This window comes from Diceros bicornis, chromosome 16 (assembly GCF_020826845.1).
Source record: "Diceros bicornis minor isolate mBicDic1 chromosome 16, mDicBic1.mat.cur, whole genome shotgun sequence".
Taxonomy (NCBI): domain Eukaryota; kingdom Metazoa; phylum Chordata; class Mammalia; order Perissodactyla; family Rhinocerotidae; genus Diceros; species Diceros bicornis.
Genome location: NC_080755.1, coordinates 30646673 through 30659128, shown reverse-complemented (window position 1 = coordinate 30659128; position 12456 = coordinate 30646673). Strand labels below are relative to the sequence as shown.

Here is a 12456-nt window from a genome sequence, read left to right as displayed (position 1 = left end):
CCATTTCAGACCCTGACATCTCCCCAGGAGGTTTCAAGCCTTGCCCATGCAGACATAACCTGACAGGCAAGTTTTCAGAAGCTTAAAAAAGTGCAGAATCTGGAGGGAAAGCTAAAAAATAAAATAAAATGTGATTTCTTAAGCCTGGGCATAACGTCGGCAGCATTTTCAGTAAAAGTATATGTCATGTCCCCCAATGTCAAAAACAGGTATGAATTAGAGAAATAGAAGTTTCTTGTTCCTTTACCAGCATCTTTCACTGTAAATTTGCTGGCCACAACTGGTTATTAGGACGGCAATAATCTAATGGAACGTTGGAATTAAAGCAATGCCATAGCTTTGTTTATGAGGCTGACCTAAGCATCTAATTTTTTAATTGAACACAGGCAGACTCTACTCTGCCCTGCGCTCAGACTGTCCTGATCTATTTAGCTGATGGTGTCTAAAAAAATTAGCAAAATTCAACTCTTTATTGGCATAGTTCAGAGATTGTTAGATTCCCAACTAGCTCTGGTATGAAATCAGCCTTTCCATCCTTCTATGCAGTAACCCCATCTGGTGTTAGAGGGAATAACTGCAGGCTGTACAGTGCTAGGGGGTAAAAACTTTTGCTGGTTTACTTCCAAAAATAGTTTCCTTTGCTTATCAAAGTTATCTGACACTGAATATATTAACTTTGTATCTTTTAAGAGGGTTCAACGCACGGGGCCATTGAAATTAACAAAATGGTTCGCAGCTCCAATATTTTAAATAAAGTTGTTGGTTCATTTGCTCATTTATTCCACACATCCTTCCTAAGTGCCTGCTGTGGGTCAAGCACTGTAGTGGGCACTGAGACACCAAGGAAAACCAGGCATGGCTCCTGTCTTCAAGGAACTGAGTATAGTTCAGTAGGGAGACAAGTAAGTGATCAGGCACATCTAGCAAGATTCTCAGAAATGTTTGGCAGCCCAGCCAGTGCCTGGCACAGTGTGTGTGCTCAAGTATTTGTTGAAGGAATGCTGAACAGTGACCTGGAAGCACACAGGTCCCTACGCCTAACCCAGGCTCAGTAGTGGTGATGTAGGGTATTTAAATATATACCATAAGTCAATATGCTAAACTAATGTGCTCATTCAGAGAAGAGTTTTGGAGGAACCAAACACATATATTTCATACCATGGTGGCACTAAATAATAAATCTGTACTTTCTTGGAAAATTGAGGTAACTAGGACACTCTGTTCTGCAAACATGCCAGTTACCCAAAGTCTTGGGTGCCTATGTGAAGCTATTATATTTTAATTAACACAGTATCCTCTGCTTGGTCAACCGTGCAAAGTCATGTACCATTTGGTTACAGTGGGAAAGAAGAGATATACAAACCTGTCTTCTCTTGCTTGTCTTTGCTCCTCTCTTTTGTCTAAATACTCTCGGCTAATGGAAACATGCAGAAGAAACAAAATAGGGAAGAAAAATAACAGAATTAGATGCTCATAAAATTGCCAAGAAATTATTAACAGTATATCATAAAAATCCACTATTGCCTCAGAAATGGAAAGTGGTTCTAGTCGAATTTTTAAAAAACAAATATAAAAGTTGTACTTCAAAAGACCCCTCCAATGAGTTTTTTATTTTGGCTATTGTATTTTTCAGTTTTATGTGTATTTCCATTTGGTTCTTCATTATATCTTCTATTTCTTTGCAGAGACTTATCTTTTCATTTGTTTCAAAAGTATTTGTCCTAACTTCTTAGAACATGTGTATAAGAGCTGCTTTAACGTCTATGACAACATCCATGGCCTTCTGTGGTTAGCGTATTTTGATTCTCTTTTCCCTTTAAGATTTTCCCAGTTTTTGTATGACAAGTTATTTTGGATTGCATTATGTACATTTTAAACATTTTGTAATGAGACTCTGGCTCTTATTTAAATTCTACGAAGAATCAACTAGGTTAGGTTCAGCCAGAAAGTTCTGACTGCCTTCTGATATTGGTTCCAATGTTGGTTTACTTCATGCAGTCCATTAACCCAGTCTAACAAAAGCCAGGATTAGCATTTCACCCACAGACTTGGGATATTTGTTTTCATGTAATATTGAGGTACAGTTAAGGCAACTTCACAACTCTGTTCATATTTTGATCATTTCTACAATGACACATATTCTTCCTGGCTTCTGGAAGAAAGTTATTGAACCTATAAATCCTCATTGACAATGCTTTACAATCTTTGTAGGTTTAACTGGGAGTAATTGATGGGAATATTGTTTGCCAAAGAAACTGAAATGAGGAAACAGGAAGTGGAGATGAGGAGAGAAATGAAAAGAGGAAAGAATGCAGAAGCTATAGGAGAGATGACTGGGAAGACAAAGGGAAACATTAGGAGAAGGATAAGGGGAAGGCAAGAGAGAAGGAGGGGAAAGGAAGAATAGAAGGAATGAAATGTGTAAGGAAAGACTCAGTAAATTTTTCATTCCATAAAGCACTACACAGCATGAAGCCCAGGGGAGAGGAGCAGAAGGAGGTCAACCAGGAGGATGGGGAGCACAGGTGAACAGGCTGAAGGACAAACAGAGTGACACTGGACTCACAGGGGCAAAAAGGCCAAGACATGGAACCTGGAGTGGGCCACACCCAGGAACACATCCTTGGAGTTGGATAGAGGCCAAAGAGATCAGTGGAATAATGAGCTGGGAGTAATCAGCACACTGACTTTTTTCCTCCCATAGGAAGAAAGATTATTGTTTAAAAAATATATTGAAGATTGCTACAGAGAACAAGGAGCAAACCAGAAAGTGGGAAAAGCATTTTCTTTTAGGCTTCCAATAGAATATGAATAAAACATGAGTAGCTTTAGGAGGAAATGGCAAATTAAGTTAAGACAATTAGGTTCTCTGTCTTCAGGAAGGCCTGGATAAGACCATTTTAGATAATAGAGGACCCAAGAATACACAAGTCCGTAATTGTATTTAGCTGGCTGGCTGTGCTTCCTGTCATATGGTTAGAGAAAAAACAAGGCCCTAACAAACCAGATCTAGCCTATTTCAGGTATGTCTCGCTCTTCCTTGAAAATAGAGACAAAATCTGAAGCAAACACATTACTTCCTAACCTTTTAACACGAGCATTGCTCACACAGAGCTCTGAAGGCATGTGCTTTAATTTTCAATTCATTATTTTAAAAATCTTAAAATCCTTCTTACTTGAATTTATTTCTTTCTTCTCGTTCTATTCTCTGCAGCCTTTCTTCTCTCTCCTGTCGCCGCCTCTCTCTCTCTGCTGCCAATGACTCTTGGTGCTGCCTAAAGGATGACGTGAGAAGACCACTCAGTGAGGACCTAAAGATACAACAAGTTAATGTTTTAGTGACTTGGCCTGTGATTAAAAGTACTAAAGTAGCGACTGGCCCCCTGGCATAGTGGTTAAGTGCACGCGCTCCGCTGCTTGCGGCCCGGGTTTGGATCCCGGGTGCACACCAACGCACCACTTGTCAAGCCATGCTGTGGTGGCATCCCATATAAAGTGGAGGAAGATGGGCACAGATGTTAGCCCAGGGCCAGTCTTCCTCAGCAAAAAGAGGTGGATTGCATGGATGTTAGCTCAGGACTGATCTTCCTCACCAAAAAGAAAAAAAAAAAAAGTACTGAAGTAGGAATTAGTCAGACCTTGGTTAGAAGTGAGGGTCTGCTGGTACCTAGGTAGTGATTGGGGAAAATTACTGAGTGTCTCAGGTCTTCTGTTTCAGGTTCTTCATCTATAAATGGAGATAAGTAACCTGCTTCATGCGCTGGGAGGACAAAAAGGTGGTAATATATATAAAATACTAAGCAACATGATTGGCATATAAGCAGTCATCAATAATGGGTGCTATTATTATCAAAAAGTATTCCAGGAATACAGTACACATAAAATATAACTTCCTCCCTCTCTCTCTCCCTCTCTGTCACTCACACACATGTGCGTGCACACACACACACACACACACACACACAAACAGATTTTAAACTTGGTCTACAGTAAGACTTTCATGAGCTGGAATCAACATTCAATCTAAAACTGTTTACTATTTTACATGTACTAAAGATATTTTACCATACATCAGTTTCTCAAAATACTTCTTCAAAATAATTGTGTCATCTTAAAGCAAGGTGTTGGGATGACAGATGAGGAGAAAAAGACAACAACCATTTGAAATCTGAATGCAATTAAGGAAATTTCATTCTATGTCAAGAAGCATCCAAGAACACGCATCATGTTCAAAGGACAGCACTTGACTCTTGGTAACACCACAAAAACAATCCAGACTGTTCATTGAAGATGACGTAATGGGGATGGTCAGCTGTGGGGAGGCCTCAGTGAGGGACCATGGGGGTGGGTATCACAGGAAATGCTAAGTCAGGAGAATGGGTGGGAAGAGAGAAAGTTAGGTAACTACATGAAAACAAAGGGATTAGCTGGGAAAAGGAGTCTGTTGGAACTCTGGAGAATAATAAACAAAATCTTTTAGGGACAATTGGGCCTTCATTTATTGAAAAAAATACACTTCTAAAACTAAGATATAAATATTTCTGAAATATAGCTTGAGTAAAACCTTACTCAAATTAAATGAAACCTTGCCTGCATGGCGGGGACTACAAGGTCCCTTAGTGCAGGAGAAAGATGTGACAACTGTATCAAACATATTTGCCATAAGTCCCAAGGCCATTCTCCCTAGAAAAGGTGAGTCACCTGCGGCTACCAGTCAGAAGGGCTAGGAGAAGGAGAGGGAAGAAACCACCATCCCTGATAGCTACAGGGAAGGAGTAAGCAAATCCTATATTCCAGGCTACTATATCAGCCCTGGCACCCAGAAATAAACAGAATTTTATTTATCTTTCACATAAATGAAGTCCAGACTATTTTGTATAATTTATATCTTGTTTAAGTTACTGTTATTTTTTTTCTGTTATATACAGCTAAATCTAATCCACAGAGTGGAGTGGTTTACTATACCTGTTGCACAGTGATAGACAGAAATTGTTATGGATATAATAGATTTGTTTAACCTAATTAATAAGTTTTATCTAACAAATGAAAATATATGCCCAGGTACCCCAAATTAGAGAAAACATATTCTCAAATACACAGGGACTATTCAAAAACTGACCATCAATTCTGCCACAAAGCTCATGAACAAATGCCAAGAATTGGTTTCACATGGGCCACCTTCCTAACTACAATGCAATTGAGTTGAACATAAATAACAAGAAGAGAAATTTGAAAAATCCGTATAATTTTAAACATTTCTAAAAACCTCAGCTCAAAGAAGAAAAATACAGAAAATTGAAACATTCAAAGAGTACTATAATGAAAAAACTATATATCAAGATTTGTAGAATACTTCTAAAGTAGTATTTAGAAGAACATTTATTGCCTTAAATATTTATATCAGAAAAGAAGAAAGAGTAAAAATTACTGAGCGGTCAACTCAACAATTTGGGAAGCAACAATGGAATAAATTCAAAGAAGGCAAAAGGAAGGAAACAAAGATAAGAACATAGATTAATGAAATAGGAAGATAAAGACATATAGAGAAAATCAACAAAAACCAAAGCTGGCTTATAATTTTTTAAAAATATATTAATAAATAGATAAATTCTGTGAAAATTATTCAAGAAAAAGGCCACAAATAAAGCAAAAATCAAGAATGGCAGGTAGATACAATTACAGATATAACAGAGACCAAAAAATATGAGGAAATGAGGGCAAATTTTTATGACAGTATATTTGGAAACTTCAAAGAAATGGATGATTTTCCAAAAATATATTACATACCAAATCTGAGTGAGGAAGAAATAGAATTTTTAGACAGCCCATTAACCTTAACAAAACTGAATCAATTAATTACAGATTTATTTACACACTAAAACAAAAACCCCACTAGGATCAGATTTTTTAAGGTGATTTCTACCAAATACTCAAGGAAGAGCTTATCTTAATCATACACAAATTTTCAGAAAACATAGAAAAGAAAAAGCTGCCTGACTCATTTTATGTGAGTAGTATTACTCTGATACAAAAACCAGACAAGAACAGGATGAGGATAGAAACTTTTATTCTGATAGCAATTATGAACACCACTGTGAAAATCCAAACCAAAGTAATATTGGGTTTGTCCAAGGAATGCAAGGATAGTTTAAGATGAGAATTTTAATGAATGTAATTTATCAGCTTAACAGAGTGTAGGAGAAAAACCGTGACTACCTCTGCAGATGCATAAAAAGCTTGAAATACAATACTCATTTGTAATAAAAAAACTTACCAAGCGTAGGAGAAGAAGCTTTCTTAATCTGATAATGGATATTTAGCATCCCTCAATGCTAGAACATTAAGAGCAGTTTAATGTTAGAATTAATCAAGGATATTCCATCATTGCTTATATTTGATATTATTCTGGTGATCCTAGCCAACACACTAGGATAAGAAAAATAAATAAAAAGCAGAAGGAAGGGAAAGAAAGACAATGCCATTATTTGCAGACAATCTGATCATCTATGTAAAAAATTCAAAAAAATTTACAAGTTATTATAATTAATAAGAGTCTAGCAAGGTTTCTGGATACAAAATGTAAAAATAGCAATTGCATTTTCATATATCAGCAACAATTTACCAAGTTAACACTAAGCTAACTATGAATTACTTAATGATATGAAAAACTTTCATAAAATTTTATTAAAAGACCCAAATAAATAAAAGCTATATCACATTCATGTATAGAAAGATTAAATATAGCCAAGATGCTAATTCTCCTTTTTTTCAATTTAATACAGTTCCAAATCAATCCCAATCAACATCCCAAAAGGATTTTTCATGGAACTTTACAAGGTGGCTCCATAGTTTTTATGGAAGAACTGAGGTCCAAGGATAACCAAGACAATTTTGAACAAGAACAAAGTAGAGCACTGGCTCCACTGGATATCAAGCCCATTCTAAAACCACAATGATCAAGCGTGAATGTGGTCTTGGTGAAAGAAAAGAAACATGGACTAATGGAATTGGATAGAGAGCTGGGACACAGACTCACACATACATGGAATTGTGATTCACGACAGACGTATCATTACATATCAGTGGGGAAGTGATGGACTGTTTAATAATTGGTGCTGAGACAACTATTAGTCATACAAAACAAAATACAGTTAGCCTTTCCTCACACCAAACACAAAAATAAATTCTAGGAGTTTAAGTGAAAAGCAAAACTTTACAACTTTTAGATCTCAGGAAAGAATTTTTTACACAAGAAACCAAAAAGGGCAATTAAAAAGGAAAAATGATACATTTGCATATATTAAAATTTTAAATTTGTATACACTTAAAGAGTGCCTAAATTAAGAATAAAGGAAAGCCACTGCCTGGGAGAAGCTACTTGTTAACACATATAAACCACCAAGGATCAGTACACATAAAACAAAAAGAATCCCTTCAAACCAGAATGAAAAAGACAAACTACTCAGTGGAAAAATGAGCCATGGAAAAATGGGCATATCGCTGAAGAAGAAAATTAAATGACCAATAAATATATAAATGATGTTCATCTTCACCAGAAATCAAGGAAAGGAAATGCAAGATAAACCCATATATTGTTTGGGTTTAGAAGCCTCTCAAAATGCAGACTGACAAAAATTAATGTCCGATAACACTAAGCGCTGGCACTGAAGAAGACAACAAGAATTCTCGTATGTTGCTTCCAGGAGTCTAAGTTGATACAATCATTTTGGAAAAGCACTTAATACATTTGAAGATGTGCAGATCCTGCAACTCAGCAATTCCACTTTTCAATGTATACTAGAGAGTAACTTTTGCATGCATAAAGATGACTGATATGTACAAGAATATTATGTTAACTATTTTGCACTGTTACTGGTTAATAATTAGAAACAACATAACTATATAGAAAAATAAAAATAAATTATAGTATATATTTACAAAGAAATACTCTACCCGGTGAAAATAAATAAACTAGAGTGAGATGGACTAACATGGATGCTTCTTAAAAGCACAATATATTGACACTGAAAAGTAGTTTGAAGAATATGAACAGTATGCTATCATTTCTATGAAGTGAAAGCACATGCAAAGCAAAACCATATGCTATTTAGGGGTACATGTATATTTAATAAAAATATAAAAACATATATGGAAATGACAAATGCCAAATTCAGGTGGTAATCTCTAGGGAAGAAGAAAAATCAAGGGGACGAGGGCTTCAATTTTATATATAATGTTCTTTATTGCTCTATAATTTTCTGTAATTATCTAAAATTTTCTGTAAGCCTGGGATATATTTTTTAAAGTCATTCTATTTCTCTTTAAGAATCAAAAATCCATCTCTGGTTAATAATAAATAACTCATATTTAATATCAAATATCTTTTGATATTTGATATCATTTGATATTTGATAAAATATTTGATTTAATATCAAATATCTTTGAATCCCTGAGCTAGCTGGACATCAAAAGTTATGTCCAGTTCCAGAATTTAAAAAGAAAACAAAAAGTAAGGTACTTTACAAAGGAGAATTGTTTTAGGGACCGTTTTTCCCTTACATGGGGAATTTGACTCCAGCCCAGCTTCCCAGCCTGCCCTACATGGTTGTCTCCTTAAGCTCCAGCAGCTTTACCTTCTGAGTTCTCTTTTCAGAGGGAAGACAGAGGAATGAACTTGCTGGTCTTTGCTCTTGGGTGAGGAGCAAAACATGGACCTTGCCCTTCCTGCCTAAAGTCACTTCTGACTTTAGTTTGTTCTTCTAACTATTCTAGCTTATTTAAGGAAAAATTGAATACATAACAACTTAATACTGGGTCATTAGTGGCTATACTAATGACGTCACAGTGAAACTTCTCTATATCATATATTAACATCATTTCTCTGTTTAAAATGAGAATATTAGAGCTTGTTTAATATTAGGATAGTACGAGAACTTGAGAAAGTTAAAAGTGTCCAATGTAGTCAAGTGGATGCGTCATTCCTTCCTGGGTGCCTACAAGGAAGAGAAATGCAGACCACTCTCCTGCCCACTTGGACCTTGCAAGAGCAGATCTCATATTGGCTCTGAGGCCAGAATACAACAGTGAGTACACCGGCAGACAGCAATAAGAACACATGGAGGCTCTTTCCTTAATAATTTCAGTTCTTTCAGAACTGAAATGTGAGCTAACTCAAAGCAATGAAGAATGGCTCCTCTTTTCCTGAAATGAAACAAAATACCTTGAGCCACTCAAGATCCATTCTCTTGAGTAACCTAATACAGATCCTTGTAGCGGGAAGGGAGAATTAAAGCCCCCCCATCCCATGAGCTTATCCGTCCCAGATGCATATAAGCCACTTTTGTCATACTAGAAACAGAGGATTATAAATATAACATTAATAAGCTAAATTTCCCCAGGTCTCCTGCTACCTAAACAAGCCCAACATGTGAGAGTATAAACCTTGGTCCTACACATCCTGTTTCCTGAGATGGGCTCAACCTATGCTACCAACACTGGAATGCATTCAACCCATACAAAGGGGGATATCCCAAATCATCGTTCAAAAAAAACGAAACACCAAAATTCAAGCTAGCATGGTAAATTCTTCTCCTTATAAAGGCATCTTTAACAGATTTTCCTTTCATATTAAGTTTTCCAGGAAAACACCTAGAGTGATTGGAAGTAGTTGCAATGTTTAATCTTGGCTGCTCTGAGAACCAGCTGTGGTGAAAGGGAAGGAGCATAGGGCTTGGACTGAGAAAATCGGAGTGTAGCCAGTCATTTAACCTTTCTGAGCCTCAGTTCACTTGTTTGTGAAATGGAGATAATAATATTTCCAATTCATGAAGTACCATAAGGTCTGAATGAGAGCGCATGTATGAATTTGCTTAGAACAGCATCTGGGCCATGGGAGGCACTCAACAGAGATCACTGTGTGTTGTGAGTCTAAACTCTGTAGATGGGGGAAGGCTTGCACTGCAGTCCCAAGGCTAGGTCTGGAATACCACACTGGCAATTCCCAACCTGAGAGGCTAGAGCCGGCTGGGAGTTTGTTCTGAACCTTCCCATCATGGCTACCAGCTGGGTCAGTCGTTGGAACTGCATGCCACCCCGGAATGCACCTGGAAAGCTGAAATCATCTAAGTTACACCCAAAGCAGCTGCAACCAAGTGAAGCCACATAGGAATGCAGTGGCAAGAAGCCAGAGAGTTTGTAAGGGAGCGGATGATATACTCTGAGTGAGAGGAATTGCAATACTTAATCTTGGCCATACCAGGCTCTGCCCCAGAAATCCCATCTGGTTAAAGCCTCCCTCGCTAGGATGTTTGGAACAGGAACTCTAGTTCACTGAAATATGGTTGGTAATAACAGTTAACATTTATGGAGACAATATGGTGTGCCAATTATTTTACATGAAATGGCTCTTTTAATCCCTACAATCTCTTTAGTAAGTTCTATTATTATCCCCTTTATAGATGAGGAAACCGAGGCACAGAGAAATTACATTTAGGATGCAGCAGCGCTGGGCTTTTCAATAGGCCCATTAGGCCAGAGCCCCAGTGTTGACCAATGTCTTGTAGAAAGTTGAAGAAAGAGGACATTTCATCTCATTTTTTGAGGCTGGCATTACTCTGGTGTACAACCATTTTGGAAGACAGTTTGGCAACTTCTTAAAAAGCTAAACATGCACCTACCATATGACTCGGCCATTTCATTTTTAGGTATTTATCCGAGAGAAATGAAAGCACATTTCCATACAAAGACTGGTATACAAATGTTCATAGCCAAATTGGAAACAACACAAATGTCCATCACCAGGTAAACAAATAAACTGTGATATATTCATACGATGGAGTACTACTCAGTAGTAACAAGGAATTAAATATTGAAACACACCACAAAATGGATGCATCTCAAAACAATTATGCTAATTGAAAGAAGCCAACCCCTTCCCAAGAGTACATACTGTATGGTTACATTTATATAAAATTCTTAAAAATGCAAACTAATCAATAATGACCAAGACCAGTAGTTGCTTGGGAATGAGGAGGGGTAGCAATAATCACAAAAGGGCATTGAGAAAATGAGTGGGGGTGATGGATATGTGCATTATCTTAATTGTGACACTGGTTTCACTGGTATATGTCAAAACTTATGTGCAATTTTTTGTACATCAATTATAACTCAAAAGCTGTTTAAAAATATATGCTCCTCTGGTAAGTTTGAGTTAAGTAAAATCTTATTCGTGAAAGAAGCAAATCTTCAACATTTTTTATTTAAAAAAATAAATAATCATCTCTGGTTAAATATTAACAAAAGCCAAACTAAATTCACTAATTATCTGATATTTGGAATGATCACTTAATTCACAAGTAGATCATTCATTATGAAGGCTTAGAGGTCAAAAATAATAATAAAATGGCAATTCAGTGATGCAGAACAGTGAGGGTGTTGTCACAACCTGGCTATGAAATTGGGGTCACCTGATCTAATGATCACAGGAGAAGAGGTAACTCTGGTTTACGCCTAGCTGTAAAAGGCATATGCTTGCTTTGAAATAAGGAAATATCAGAACCTTCCTTCACATGTTCAAAGGCCATATCCCAGATCTCATGATGAAATGAGCAAGCACCAGAGGCAGTCCCCAAAAACAGGCAACTTTTCTCCATCATCACTGCTACAATCCTGGAGACACCTGCCATCAAAGATGGGACATGGATTTAAGGCTTCCTTTTGCTTTCTCTTCTCTAGCCTGTCACACATTGTTTCAGTGCAGATATGAACATCCCGGCCACGGGAGGGAACAGCAGGGCTCACACAGCTGCCGAGGAGACTGGTCCCACAGGCAGTCTCACATTACTGTACTGGCTCACGCTTAGAGCATGAAGCTGTTCCTCCCGGCCTGGCTGGCGTCACGCTTCAGCCTGAACCCTGGCCCCTTCTGCAGGCCCAGACCCTGGGCATACAGCAGTTCTTGCCCATTCCCTCTTACTTTCCACCCTCCTGTCCAAAACCAAGTGAGTCCTCCAGAAGGAGGTCAGTCCTCTCCTGTCACAGCTCCAGGTCCACCCACATTTGGCTTCATAATTAGATCATTCTTCTGGCAGCTTCCAAAAGCACTGATTGCCACCAGCATGTCCTGTGTCCCAGAGTTTCCAGGCCTTGCTGGCCTGGACCAAGGCCCATCCTTCCCATCTTCTCTCTTCCTCTCCACTTCAGGCCAACTTACCCCTCCTTTGTAAGCTTACCTCTTCTCTAAACACCAAATGTCTTCCAAACACAGTGTTCCAGCCCTTCCAGATCTCAGGATCAGGTTTTGAAGAAAGATGTGGGCTCACACTATTTTCTTATCTCCTCTTTCACCTTCCCTCCCCACTGCCTCCCACCCTCCCACTGGGCAAACCTAGGGACAAAGTGCAGTTTGTCTTCCATCAGTGACTCAGTTTCCCAGACCTCCTACCAGAAGTGTCTCTC

General features: G+C 37.8%; 1 protein-coding gene across 3 annotated transcripts in view; it reads right to left on the bottom strand.

The window, feature by feature from the left end:
- The window catches only part of FHOD3 (formin homology 2 domain containing 3), a 457851-nt gene that overhangs the window by 92400 nt on the left and 352995 nt on the right, over positions 1–12456 (bottom strand). For all 3 annotated transcript variants that reach the window (XM_058557016.1, XM_058557014.1, XM_058557015.1), the window contains 2 exons: positions 3177–3311; positions 1364–1414 (listed from right to left, as the gene is read on the bottom strand). In XM_058557016.1, coding sequence (XP_058412999.1) covers positions 1364–1414; positions 3177–3311 — 186 coding nt within the window. The remainder of the gene's footprint in view (positions 1–1363; positions 1415–3176; positions 3312–12456) is intronic.